This window comes from Alligator mississippiensis, chromosome 1 (genome assembly GCF_030867095.1).
Source record: "Alligator mississippiensis isolate rAllMis1 chromosome 1, rAllMis1, whole genome shotgun sequence".
Taxonomy (NCBI): Eukaryota; Metazoa; Chordata; order Crocodylia; family Alligatoridae; genus Alligator; species Alligator mississippiensis.
Genome location: NC_081824.1, coordinates 447,784,040 through 447,799,121, shown reverse-complemented (window position 1 = coordinate 447,799,121; position 15,082 = coordinate 447,784,040). Strand labels below are relative to the sequence as shown.

General features: G+C 42.5%; 1 protein-coding gene across 1 annotated transcript in view; it reads left to right on the top strand.

Moving 5' to 3' along the window:
• Window positions 1–15,082, top strand: part of PANX1 (pannexin 1) — a 46,310-nt gene that overhangs the window by 8,735 nt on the left and 22,493 nt on the right. Inside the window, exon 2 of the mRNA XM_006266112.4 lies at window positions 13,630–13,760. Coding sequence (XP_006266174.2) covers window positions 13,630–13,760 — 131 coding nt within the window. The remainder of the gene's footprint in view (window positions 1–13,629; window positions 13,761–15,082) is intronic.

Below are 15,082 nucleotides of genomic sequence, written 5' to 3'. Positions count from 1 at the left end.
GAATTCTTTTGCACCGGGGTTCTCCTCTGCAGCAGAAAACTCCACCGTGCAAAGAAGCTGCAATTTAGCAGGAACAATTTAGCAGTGCCGAAGCACTCACAAAACAAAAATCACACCCTTGGGTTGTGACAAATACATGAAGATCAAGGGGAAAAGCTGACAGCAAAGATACAGCAAATACTTTGGTTATGGTCTGGAAGGACACTGTCCTTTGCTGGAAAAGTGGCGGCGGTTAAGGCTGTGCTACTGCTGATTATTTTATGTATGGGAATTATAGTCCCACTGATGCAGTGGCAGATAGCAAAAGTCCAGAGGGAAATATCGGTGTTCTTCTGGGATGCCAAAAGATAAAATTTGCCTACATCTGAACTGTACAAAGCAAGAAACATAGGGGGAAATGGGAGCTACGGGATTTGGGACTGTTCATCTTTGCAAAATACATCAGCATGGTATGAAAGGCAGTAATGAAGGGAGAGGGGAAAGTAGCACAGATCACCTGATTTCACACAGCTGCAATGCTGAGAAAATGGGGACTGTATCAGACCTCTTTGAAGAGTTCATGGGCATGGCAAGTGCTGAGTGATCACATCAGGAGGGAAGGTGTATAAAAAAAGGAAGGTAGGGCTGGAAGCCCTGATGGATCATAAGAAATTGATGAAAGCAGTAGGGGAGAGAGACAGGATGGTGCTGGTGAGAAACTTCACAGAAGGACAAGCGAAGGTGTGGGGAGCCGTGACAGGTAAACAACTAAAAGGGAGCACGCTGACCTAGCTTGCATGGTTGTAAGAAATATCTTACTGGTGAGAGACGTGCAACTGGATGGAGCTTGATGAGCTCATCAGGGTGCAAGGGAGAGGTGCAGGGAAGAAGAAAGGGTGGGATAAGTGTTTTGGGAGTGTACATATGCAAAGGGGGTGTGTGACAGGGTCCGCCACTTGAGTGTCACCAAAATAAACCTGTTGTTGGCGCAGGAGATGGTACTATATGAACCCATGCTAAAGGGACCTATGGACATATAATTAAGAACTTTATTAGCATGTGTTAAAACTTGTTTATGGAAAGGAAGAAACCTCTGGGTTTTGAAGGGGTTGACTTTCACTGAAAGAGAGTGCTGTACGAGAGTGCTGTATGAATTGAAATACTACATCCATCCGGACAAACAAGTGATTGGAGAAGAAGTGGAGGAAAAAGGACTGAACACACTTGTTTCACTGAACCGAAAGAGGACTGATGGGAGGGGTGGAGAGTTTCGGGTGGTTATGGGGGGAGGCATTTTTTCATAGGGTTCTCTATGAAGAAAAGAGGTCTGTATGGGTTTTGTGTGGGATGTTGATGCATGTTGTTTAAGGGTTTAATATATATAGTTGTATGTTTTTGGATATGTAGTTATTTTTGCAATATGAAGTTTTTGGAAAGCAAGATTAAACAGTATATGAAACTGTAAGTTTAGGGGGATATGTGTGTTTTTAATAAAATTTATAAATAAAAGGATTCCTGTTTAGTATGTTTGCTCAATGTGGGCCATGTGTTTCATAGTTATATTCGGTGTTGGCTGCACTTAATCAACTTCAGGGTTGCTTTTAATTATTAAGTATGTGCTACTTTTGGTGGCAGTTTAATGATAGACAATGTATTTAATGATGTTTTGTTGTATGTGAATGTAAGATAAGGAGCTTTATTTGAGTAAATGTAGTATTTCAGGTTTGAAGAAGACCAAAAATCTAAAACAGAGAAGCAAGATTAGTTGTATGTGAAAGCAGAATCAAGGGATGAGTCACACATGAAAATATCCATGCATCAGGGTACAGGAATTGTTTTTCAAAAGAGTAAAAGTGCTCTGGCCAAATTTAAGCTGGATAAATATATTCTTCCTTCCTGGATTCCTTCAGCAATTAATCTTGGATACTGTCATCATCTTCACTCTCTCCCCTATTCTGCAAGTTGCTGTGTACTAGCAAACAACTGCCATTTTCACCTGAGAGGTGGCTGCAGTTTAGCTTTATATGAATTATAAGGTAAATATTAATTTTAATTAGGTGTTGGGGACATCTATAGCCCTCGTGTAACTGGAACTTTGTGCAAACAAATTTTGATACACATTTCAGATATGGGATTAGATGCACATTTTTTATGTCCGTGAAGGTTTGAATGCTTGAGGCTTTGAAAATTAAAGCTTTCCTGCTTGTATCATTGTTTAGGTTCTACAGTCGTTGGCACCATAGAAAGCCATCAGGGGATAGAGAGAGAGAGAAGATCTGTAAAGCACCCTGGAAAACTTTGCAGAGATGAGTCAGTAGAAAATACCCTTCAACCTTCTCTTCTCTTAGCTTGACTTTCAGGCTTAGGCAATGGGGAGAAAACATTTGTCCTGGCCTACAAGGGAGATTTTTCCCTGGTCTCTGCAGGCAGCTGACAGAAGCCCTAGTATATGGGATTTCTTAAAGTGTCCCACACAGAGATTGTGTTTCCTTTCAACCATTGAGTGGACGCTGAGTACTCTCATATATTACGTACTCATATAACTAACAATTGCAAGTTCTTGGCTCCCACTACTTCTCCGTTCCAAAATTTCACTCCTTTGGTTTTAGAAGTTGCCTTCTCATTTCTAGTCTAAATTTGTTTGTGATCAGTGTGTACTTATCTTTGGATCTTGTGCTCATATCATTCTTTAACTTAACTAGCTCTTCTCTATGATATTCATCCTATGAATGTGTTTGTAAAGGTTGATTATATCCCCTCCAAACTTTCATTTTGCTAATTTTAACAATCCAAGCTCTCTTAATCTGTCTTCATTAGGTATGTCCTCCATACCCCAAACCATCCAAGCAGCCCTTCCCTGTATATGCATAGTTTTAACATTGCACGGTGGCCAGACACTGCCTTTCTCTGAATATAGGCAACCAAATGCCCATCACACAGCCTTTTACCTCTCTTACCATTATACCACACGTCACTCCTCTTCTACACCACCCCATCCTTTACCTGTGTTTCTTGCTTCCCTGCCCTTCTGAGAACACACCATAAGCCCCAGGGTTTTTTGCTGCTTGTCACTTGGGGCTAGGTAGGAAGGTTCACCTTATAAATGCTCCAGCTTGTGGAGGTTTGGGTGGGGATTCCTTTTATTTTTTGCCTTCCTCCAAGGCATTGGTATATTGGCCGCAACTAAACCTACTTTTGGCTTTATTTTTTTGGCTGAGATGCACTGATGCTCCTGTCAGTACTAAAAATACAGAGGTTCCAAGCCAGAGCATCTTGCTTTTCCACTCAGTCATACTGATCACCAGATTTAGGATTGGGAAGGAACTTTTCTCCTAAGTCCAGGGATGGATCCAGGCGAGGGTACAGAGGTGCATTTGTTTGCACACCCCTTTGGCTGTGTGGTGCGTGCCCAGTGAGCTCTTGGAGCTTGCCAGCACAGTTCCATAGCCTAGGGGATGAATGCCATTATTACTAGCCCCTCAACCCCTTGCTCGTTGCCCAATTTGACAGCAGAAGCAAGGGTGTGGGGCAAGCAGTAGTGGTATTCCCCCCTTGGGTTCTGGAGTCACACTGACAAGCCAGCAAGCTTAGACAGCTCACTGTGCATGCCCTGCACAGCTGAAGGGGGGCATAGATGCCCCACACTGGCTCCTCCTGGATCTGCCCATGCCTAGGTCAGATTGGAGAGTGGCATTTGCCTTCCTTTGTAGTGTGGGGCACAGTCTTCTTACCAGGATCTTCTGAGTACATTTTAACTGTTTCTTGTTGTTGCATTGGTAAGACATTGGCAGTGCCCTTGTGCCTTCTACCTGTGGTATGTTGTAGGGAGTTTGGGGCATTTCTGGGAATTCCTTTAGTTAATTATTGCAATTGCAGAAGATTGGACTCAGTGGCCCAGGAGATACCTTCCACTCCTATGTTCCTGTAGCCCCCTTTCCATACACACTACAATCCCAACATACTTTCTACGTACTTGGAACTATTAAAGGATTTAGTAATTAATTGGTGAATTAATTTTGTGCCAGATTTATACTCGGCAATGGAGCTACTTTTTCTGGATATTTGAATAAATAGATTAAAACTTAGTCTGTTGAGAGAATGTAATTTCTTGCATCTCAAATTTTTATTTGTAGAATTAAGTAATGTGTTTTTACATGTTATCATTTAGAGTGTGTCACAGTCGCCATGGTGCATTGGGGAAGGGCAGCAGCCTGGCACCACACAGGACACAGTTGAAATCCGTGGTTACCCTGAGTTGTCTGCAGTGATCCAAGCGACCAGGAGAAAGAGTTCTGTCGAGGATGTAAGCTTTAGCTTCGCTCAGCTCTGGAGCAAGTGGTCTTGGCTTTTCATGAGTAGCTGGTCTAAAGAAGCTATTCTAGCTGTTGTACCTGAAGGTGTTGGTATAAAGCAAGGGAGGCTTATGTGGGAAGAGAAAAGAGAACAAAAAGCCTCAAACATATTCCAGGAGTAGGCCAGGAGGCTGAAGCACACTCCAGGAAGGGGTAGAAAGATGAGGAAATTCAAATAGCTTGATGTTAGTGTGGAAGAGGGCCTTTGGGCTGGAAGCTGTGCTGTTCAAATGGTGACATTGGGTTGGCTCCTTAAGGAAATGCAGGTATAAAACCTGCCTCCACCCAACTTCAGATATTTGAGATTTCCTCCTGTAAAAAAATTTGGAGAAAGACCAGCTCCCACCTGCGCACGCTCCATAAATTAAAGCTAAGCTGCTGTTCCCCCAGCACTCCCCTGGAAAGCCCCTGCTGTGTGTCCTACAGCTTTATAGAAATTAAACACAGGAGGGAATGCCAGATCCTTAGAGTAGTGGTTCTCAACCTAATTAAAATTAAGGCACCCTTGTGAGACTCAAGACACACCTCAGAAAACACCAGTCCTTAGGCTTTCACTTATTTTTGACTATGGAAAAATAATACAGTAATTCTTCTGTTGCAACAAACTCAGAAAAACCACAACAGGTCGTTGACGCTATGGTTTACTATTTGCAGCTACTGGATTTGTCTTGTGAATCACGTGTAGGTGTACACTTAACAGTGGTAATGTGGTGTGGCACCCCACAAAACCCTTAAATGGATTTTGGGGCACCCCAGGGTCCTGTGGCACCCTGGTGGAAAATCACTGCTCCAGAGTGACCTCCTCTATATCGCAGGCTGTGAGGTTTCATCCACATAGCATGAGGTTATACTTCATAAGTTATTGCCTCTACTAACTGGTCAGCCTGACTACAATATCCAGGAAGTTATTGGACTGTATGTGTAAGGAAGTCAAGACAATTTGTAAATAGCAGCCTCCATGGATTTGTTAAGAACAAATCAATCCAAAACACCTTGACTGCTTTTTTTAACAAAGTCACTGGTTACCTGGATGAAGGGAATAAAATGGATATACTGTACTGGCCTATACTAATGCTTTTGAACATTAATACTAATTAATTGCTAACACTAACGTCCCAAACAACATCTCCAGGTTACTTATGAGAATACAGGCAGCGTCCCACAGCAGCGCAGGGGGCTTGCCAGTGAACCTGGAAGTGAACCGGAAGTACTTCTGGTCTACTTCTATGTCTGCCTGGAAGTGGATTAGCCACAGGGGGATCCCAGGTGCCCCCCACTCCAGACCCAGGAGGCACCAATTGCCAAGCTGGGAGGGCGTGGGGGGGCCCAGCACACTCCCCAGTCTGCTGCTGAGCATGCTGGGGAGCCCCCCGCACTGCTGTGGGATGCTGCATCTGCCCCAGCACCACAGGGTTCAGAGCCCCTGCTACCTAGAGGTATATAGAAAAATCATTTAAAGCTGTCTCTATGTCCGAATGGCCAAATCTCTCCAAATCGATTCGGACAGATTAAAGGGTCCTCTGATCCGATTCAGATTTGGATATTCAGGCACCAAATCGGGCCAAATCTCTGCCGAATCGAATCACTGACCGAAGCTTTGCACAGCCCTAGTGAATATCAGCATTCATAATCATGGCAATGTCTTGTATAGAGCAATAAAATAGTATTTTTAAAAGATCTGCTCAGGTTTTTAAGGCCAAATTCTGATTTTAGAGGCATATCTGCAGTTCCCATTAACCTCAGCTGAAGCCCCAGTAGAATCAATGGGAGTTTTCTTGTTAATGTCTACATGGCCAGAATTGAAACATTTTGAGGAAGCTCTTCCTGTTCGTCCAAAGGCACAATTTTAGTCATAAATAGATAGGAAAGCTATTAGCTTGAAAATGTATCCCCTTTTGATTGACTCAGCGCTCTAATTGGTTGTAATGTGCTTAACTTCCTACATTACTGAATAAATTATGCCCCATAATTAGCAATTTGAGAGACCAATTGCTTATTTGTGGAAAGTAAAGGATGAGTGGCAGTTCATTTACTTATCCCATCTTGCATCTCTGCACTGGATCCCTAGTGAACAGCTCATTAAGTTTAAAATGCTTGAGCTTGCCTTTACAGCTCTGCAACAGTCTTGTGTTATGGAATGTCTTCTGCTTCGTCACCAAAGCTAGCATGAATGAACAAGTGCATTTCTTTTTTCAGCACCCACTTAGGCCTTTTTCCAGTGCCTTGCTTGTATGCTGGATGACTTTCTCTTAGTTCACCAAACCAACAACTTAGATACTTCTTGGATCAATAGTAAGGGGTGCATCTACACGAGACGTTTATTGCACAGTTGACTAATTAGCTACACAGTAAACGTGTTGGCATTTACACGTGTCCCTATTAGGCTGGAGTAAACTAATTTACTCTGCAGCAGGATAGTACTTGTAAATAGACATACTATCCTGCTGGGGAGTAAAAACCTCCACAGCGGTGCACTTGTAGACACTGGAGGGGCTGGCTGAGGCACAAGGGTGCTTCAGTGTAGGGGATGTCTGCTGGATAGCCCCACACCAAAGCACCCTTGTGCCCCAGACAGGTCCTCCACAGCACGTTGAGCTGGGTCGGCTGATCCCCAGACCCTTGCCAGCCAGTGCTGCTCTGCCCCACCTAAACATGCTGTGCATAAATAATCTGTGGAGTTTATTGCTCCGGAGTTTATTGCTCCTGGGCACATGTTCCCATGGCATACCCAGGAGCAATAAACTCCGGAGCCGTAAGCTCCACAATTTATCCATGTGTCGTAATTGCACGTGTAGATGTGCCCAAAAATAGTAACATCTCGTCTAGCCTCCGACACATACAAAGTTGTCCATTCTTCATTGGGATTTCTCAGTGTACCCTTGGTGCCTTAGAGTGAAAGCCTGTTGGAGCAGGAAATGTGTTTTATTTTGTGTTTTGTTCTGATCATGGCATTCTATCAGAAATAACATAGTACTAAAGTGAACAGATCTTGCTGGGTGTTTTTATAATCAAATATCTTGGTACTGTGACTCGTTCAATTTGTCTGCGATTTGCCTAACACATTTTCAGCCTCATAAGTAATAAATAGTTATAAATTGCATATTTTCAAATAAAAATTTAATATTTGTTCTTAGTAATGAATTTCCTTTATGAGAACAAGTGATTAGTTATGCAGGGCTGAATTCTGAAATGGACTAAACATTCTGATCTATAGTCAGAAAAAAAGGATGTGATTATCATCAATTTTCAAAAGTACCTACTGTTTGAAATTCTGGTCACTTCCTTAGGTGCCAAATTGGGATCTGTGGGCAGGGAAAGGAAAAGCTGTGGTCATGAAAATTAGGCCCTCTGACTAATTTTGCCTTCTGTAAAATGAAGTTGTTAATGCTTATCTCACCAGAGAATTAGCAGAGTTAAAGTTTGAACAGAGGTTTGCGCTCTACCACCGCTGAAATGAAGTGGAACACAAACACTGATGAACCACAACAGGAAATCTACCTGGCACCATAAAATCTCACTGATTGACTTTTTCTCTTCTTATAGCAGCTTAAGGTTTTCTTTGGGACTCTGGGAGGAAGTAAGGATCTTGGTTTATTGATCCTTTTCTAGTAATAAGGCCATAAGTTATCAAATACAACTAAATCCTGCTCTGTTTTAAAAAATTAACACTGTCAAAACTCTCATTTGCATCCCTGAAAACAGGAGCTGGCCAAGTTTTGTTGGTTGTATTGTGGAAGTGCCTAGAAGCCTCAAACAAGAATGGGTCCCATTGGGCGTGTCTACACATGCATGTAAGCGTGACTAAATTTAATGCACATTAAGCTAATGTGCATTGGGCATGTCTGTATGTGCATTTAAGTATGTCAAAATTTAATGCGCGTTAACTTAATGCACATTAAGCGGGTTTAGGCAGGCGTCTATACATGCAGGCATTAAAGCTCATTAATGCTGTGTGTGGACTGACTTGGGACTAAAGTTACGCTTTAACGCATCTGCACATGTGCTAACGTGCTTTTAACTAATTGCGTCTAAATTCGATGCCTGCATTTGCAAGTATCAAATTTAGGCACAAATAGCTTAAATTCACCATTTTTAATGAGTGTTAAGGGTGTGCACATGCAGACACATGCCTTTAATGCACATTAAGTTAGGCTAATTCACATTAAAGTGTCACGTGGTGATGTGCCCATTGTGTTACAAAACCATTGAAAACAGACCCTGTCCCAAAGAGCCCACAGTGTAAATACACATGGGCATGCACAGATAGGTAAACTGACTTGCACAAGTATGTTGATGGCAACGGTAAGAACTTCACCTGAAATTCAGCCTCTTTCTACTCATTCTACTGGGAAAAGCAGCTCGAGTGACACATCAGGCATCTATCTCATGAAACAATAGACAAGAGATTTGCTTTGAGTGAGGTATCAGCTTATTGAACATCTGTGATTGTGGCTGTAGAACCCAGTTCTTGAATGACAACCCCTTCCACACTTATCACACGTGAAGTTCGTATCTAAGAGTTCTGAATGTGGTGTGGGGGATCTTCCTGAAGTTTCCTACATGTTGGGCTTTTTTCCTTCAAAAGCCTTCATTGCATACTTAATAGAATGTTTCCAAGCATTGCAGCCCTCAGCAAGCTTCTCCCAGCCTTTTGGCTCAATGATCATTGCCTTCATATCTCTCTTGCAAACTTCTTTAAAACAGAGATAAGGACGCCTGCATTGTCTTCTTCCTCTGACAAGTTCTCCATGGGAGAGATCCTTGAGTATACAGTCATCATCCATTTCCCGCATATGACCCAGCCATCAAAACTGATGCTGACTGAGAAGAGAACGGATGCTCAGAATATTGGCACGTTCCAAGACCTCAGTGTGGGCAGCTTTGTTCTGCCAGGAAATTCCTACAGTACGACAAAGGCAACTTATGTGGAAGCTGTCCAGGTGCTTTACTTGTATAAAGTATGTAGTCCAGAATTTGCTGCTGTACAAAAGGATGTTACTGGCACAAGCATGCTGTACTTTGGCCTTAACAGTCTGTTGTTGTTCCATACTTGCTTGCTTAGCATGCTCATAATACCTGATACTTTAACAGTAAGGGTATTCAGTTCTCTCTGAAGTGAGCTCCCCTCATTCCATCATGAAAAGAGCGGATTATGCTGAGTTTTGGTGAACAGCCAATCTTTTCCAATAATTTGAAGAGGCCTTTTCTGCTGACAAGGTCAAAGGCTTTGATCAGGTCAGTGAAGGCAATATAGAGGGGTCTTCTTTGTTCCCTAGATTTTTCTTGGTTTTATCAGAGTGAGATCATATCTATGGTGGACCAACTGGCTCTGAAGCTGCATTGTGACACAGGGTAAACACAGCCGGCAAGGATCTGAAGTCTTCTGAGCACTGCCCGAGTGACAATCTTTCCAACAGTGCTTTGTAATGAAATGCCACAATAGCTGTTACAGTCACTGTGGACTCTTTATTCTTGTACAGAGTTACTATATTAGCATCTTGCATATCTTGTGGTACTGTGCCTACTGCCCAGCAGTGAATAAGAAGCTCATATAAGTGCAGAGGAAGCACAGGTTTCCTGCACTCAAACACTTTTTTCTAGGAACGGCATCTTTTCCTGGGGTCCAGCCAGTAGCCAGATTACTTAGGTGCTCAGCAGTTAGATTATCATCAGGCTCTTCAAGGAACAGCTACTGGGAAAAGTGGCTGGAGTGCCATAGTAGGGACCTTAAATTCAGGCGAGTGCTCAGGCACTGAGAGAGACAACTGGAAGGTTGCTTGCAAGTTCAGTGCAGAGGACATGCCAGGGACGGGTGGGGCTGGGGCATGCAATACCATGACCCATAAGGCAGCCCTAGGAAGGTACTGTAACAGACTTGTACTATGCACTCAAATTGCTTGCTGTTAGGTAATTCCCTGTTTTCCCTAATAAGCTCTTTCCGTGAGTTTGCTGATAATCACAAGCATGCTAGTGAAAATGATTTGCACCCTGTTGACACTTCACAGGCTTCTCTATCTTTAGCTGTAATACAAGTCTGCCGCTGTTTTGTGCATTCGTTCAGTAGGGCAGCTTTCTGCAGAGTGCTGCCTCTGTGGTGGTTGCTTTCATTAGTACATAAATTAACCTTCCTCTCCACCCTTTTATGTTAAGGGTGCTATAAATATAATTTCATTGATGTTTGCAACTTCTCTTGCAAATTTGGCAAAGTGAGGTGCTGTCACTGCTTGTTCATATAATAAATGAGATAATTTTGCTGTTACCTTGTCCCCCCTACTCTCTGTCATATTCACCAGCAGTCTCTTATGTATGAACCGCTGGACAATGTATTGTGGACAGTGACTGCTTTTTTTTTTTTCTTATTACACACAGGAGTGCAGGATGGCAGTGACCTCCTGGGTCACTGAATCCAGGCCCCTGCTGTCACAGACAACTGTACCATATATCCCTTTCATAAACTAATTGACCTGAGTCAATGTGTGTTACGTAATAGGGTCTTAACCTTTATAGCATGCTCTTTAGGTAAATATGTTAATAGTTTCAATTTTCCAAGATAACCTTTATGTTAAAAACCTGTTTTATTGATAAGAACCGATAAGAATTCTTTGTGAAAAGTGAATGGAAAATTATGAAAATAATATGCAGAAGATCTCCGTAACCTGCACACTTGAGTGCATAATTAGCACAAATATTCAATTTCTTCCAGCTTATTAATAAAACACTCATAAATGATGGCTCATATCAGTAAAACTCCACAATGTTTTTAAAAAAATCGATACAATAGTTGTTTAAACACCAAACATACAAGCTCCTGAGTACCATGATGTGTCTGGTTGTATGCTTATCTGTAAAAATACCTTTTATACTAGTGGAACTATTAAATTACACAGGGACTTACCTGGTACACCACTGAGATAAGGAGTGACACCTGCCTGAAACTGTTGTGCCAGTGTTATAATGTAACAAATTATTAATATTATACCCAAATAAAGAGAAAAATGTGTGTTAAGTAGAACTTTTTTTTCCTGTTATGACAAAAGTTAATGAGTACTCCCTTAATTCCCCTCAACTTCAGTGACATTTGAGACAACTGGAACACAGTAGTAGATTCTCATCAGTTTCCATTACTCATTCACAAAAATGTCACTTGCAGTGAGTCTCATTCATTCATTCATTTGAAGGAGTGATATTCTGCTGTAGCCGAATTGTGTTCACTTTTTCTGACTAATGTCACTGGCATTAAAGCAGGCATAACCCAACATATTCCTGTTTGCCCATCTTCTAAAAGTGTGCTCTGCTATTGTTTCACCCACAACTCTACTGATAGCAGCAGGAGTCTTGCTAACTAGTGGGAGCAGAGCATAGAGTAGGGGCCAGCAACTTTTTCAAGCCATGGGCCAAAACAACTTAACTCCAATCTGGTATGGGCCTGGTGGCTTTGGCAGTATGTCAGCAGTAAGCGGAGTTTGCCTGCATTCATGCCATGATCAGGCAGGTGGGAGCTGCACCCATACCACTAGCTCCCCACTTCCTAACTGAGGCACGAGCACTGCTTCCATCCCCTGGGGAGCTGTGCTGGGCCTGGGTAGCTAAACCTGTGCTCATGCTGCTGCTGTCACTGCTTCTCCCTCACCTGGGAGAAGGAGTGGCAATACAGGTGGCTCTGTGGTCTGGATCCAGCCCACAGGCCATATGTTGCTGACCCCTGATATAGAGCTCAGCTTTGCAGCCTGATATCTAGACTGTGGAAGGGCCCTCAAATTGGATGCTAATCCACATGGTATTTCCTAGTGTTCCACAGACAGTGGGGAAAACTGAATTATACAAGTCCCTGGAGTTTTGAAGAATATAATGGTTGAGCACTGCACCAACCCTGTTAAATCCATCTGATCCCTATGTAAATCTGATAAATAAGTTACTGTTTTCATAAGAGAGTCTTGTGACTACTCAGTGCATGTTGTCATGACACTGCAGCCTTATAAACAATTACGATAATGACTCATAATAATAAAGGTTTTTGTTCATGTGGTGCATGAAGCCTCTAATCCTTGGTTCACAGTGCTGTACAGTCCATATCAATCCCTGTTTTGATGCATTTCGCTTTTTCTTTTTTTTTTTAATAGAACAGGCCCTCTTTCTTTTGTAAAAATGACCCCTGCGTATCATTCCACATATAGCCTACAAAGCAATCCTGCCATGGTTCTTATTCCTTCACCACTAAGAGGGGAGTGGGGAAGGAACCTATCAGCAGATATAATAAGCACTGATTTTTCTCTGTGGTTTTTTTTTTTTTTTAATAGTCTTAAACTTTTTTTCTTTATTTTTTGCATTGCAATAACTTTATTTAATATTGTGCCTCCCCAGATGATCCCACTGGTATTAAGTAGTCTGCTTTGATAAAGCTTAGTGTGTGAATGGAGCTGAGCTAGGTTTGGATTTGGTTTGATGATCATGTCGTGGCTGCCTTTGCTGTGCCCAGCACCGCTGCCGTGAAGTATATCCCATCTAGGTGGTCCCACTCCTCCTGTGCTACCTGTCATCCATTGGAGTGATTCCAGGCACATGCTTTGCCAGGCACATGCCAGTCTTCAGCTGTCTGTCTCAGTTGTGCTTATTCATGCACACTCAGAGCCGTGGAAAGGCAGCTGCACTGCCTCCTGTGTGGGATGTAGTATGCGCAGAGTAAGAGCAGATTGGTAGGGCTTGCTAAATGGGTGAGACAGAAATGCCTTCAGACTTAGGCCTGCCACCTTCTTCTCCTAGCTCCCTGTCAGCCATCCACAAGATAACCTGCAGTAGAGCTGGGACTTCTCCAGTTGTACAGAGTGAATGAGAGGGGCTGGGGGCAGGAACGGGGTCCAGCATGGGGACTGTTGTTTACATGTGTTGAGAGTGCCCTTCAGAAATGCCAAAAGAACCAGGGGTGCTAGTCCAACAAGTGGTATGAGGAATCACAAGTGAGAATAAGTAACTTGCCCTTCCTGTTTTGTAATGGGAGTGGAGTCTTTATACAATGGATTAATGGATTTAAGGCAGTGGTTTTCAACCTGTGGTCTGCAGACCCCCAGGGGTCCACAGACTATGTCTAAGGGGTCTGCAAAAGATGACTGTGATCAGTCAAAAGTATGTGAATACCCATACTTACAATTCAAAGGGGTCTGCACCTCCAGTCAAAATTTTCAAAGGGGTCTGCAAATGAAAAAAGGCTGAAAACTACTGATTTGAGGTGTTTGAAAAACACAAATGCTCATTTTTTTTCCTCCTAAATTTTGACCTTTAACAGTCCTGCTTTGCTTTTCAGGGACCCAGATAAGCTGTTTTGCACCCAGCTCGTTCTCTTGGCGCCAGGCCGCTTATGTGGACTCCTACTGCTGGGCGGCTGTGCAGCAAAGGCAGGACGGCACAGGAAGCCTTCCACTGTGGCTCCACAAAGTACGTACCCACCGAGCTTCCCGGGAAGGCTCGTCCAGAGCAGAGGCCTGTCCTTGATCCTCCTCACACTCTTCTTGTGCTTGAACGCGTGGCTTTGATTTAGCTTTTTATTGTATTTTTAACAGGCATATTTACTGTCTCTTGTGCCCAAATATGGCAGTGTTGGAAGAGGTATTTCCATTACAAAAAAAGCTGTAGTATGGTGTATCCAGTGAATGTTGCCAGTTACTTGATATATAAGAAATGGCAGCACTAAAATGCAGTACAAATATTCAAGCAAAAATGGCCTTTTCTTCCTCCATATACCTGTTCTAAGACTGCATCCAGAGCCATGTCTGCTGATTTGGAAATGGGGAAGAAAAGAGTTTACTATCTTTGGCTCTTCTTAGCCTTGTGTCCCCAAGGCATTAAAGTAGTGAGCTGGATGCTGTTAATTTAATGGACAAATTTTGCCACCTTTTCTCAAAAAGAAGAGCCTGTACTACTTTAGTGCTACAATTAGTGCAGCAGGGCTCTTTATGGAGGTTGTGGTACCACACAGTATGAACCAAGATGTCACAGTCTGGTCCTGGGTTGTACTAGAAGAGCCAGTTGCAGCAGGGCTGTCTATTTTGTTTAGGTTGGAGCCCATGAGCTTTCATTGCTTGCTTTCAACTCATTTAGTTTTGTTTCTGACAAGTTGACATTAATCCTGTTGGGAAGATAGCAGCAGCAGTAGATCCCTCTAATGTTATCTGTGGGGAACAGCTCAAGTGATTCACAGTTATTAAGTCTTGTTATGAAGGCTTAGCTGATGTGACAATAGATGCTATCCCAAATATTGACATGTGGCCTTATTACCACATGATCTCGGTAGTGGTTTAATGCAATATTATTCAGGACAGTATGTGGTATTTTCTTAAAATACATTGCTTTGGGGCAGTCTCTGCAACCTGTCAAAACAGTCATTTATATTGACCTGTATTCAAGCAATAAAAGTAAATAAATAACAGATGGGTTTGGAAAAGTCATTTATATTGAAAATAATTTGAGATTCAGTTTGCAGTCTAGAGCCAGGATAATCTCTGTCCATATGGCATTACTACATCCCAAGTTATTCTTAATATAAATGACCAAGTCTATAATTAATTCATATCCTGCTTCTCAAAGTTTCTGTTGGCTCATTTCTATCTGTGGAGGGGTTTACCAGGCATAGTCTTTTTCTCAGCTTTGTCTCCCCCAAGAGACACAAAGACTCGAAATCTGTGGGCAATTGGTCTAAGTGACTTTATGTCATCATCTTCTTATTTTCCCCTTCAGAAGACTTATTAATTTCTCTCTTT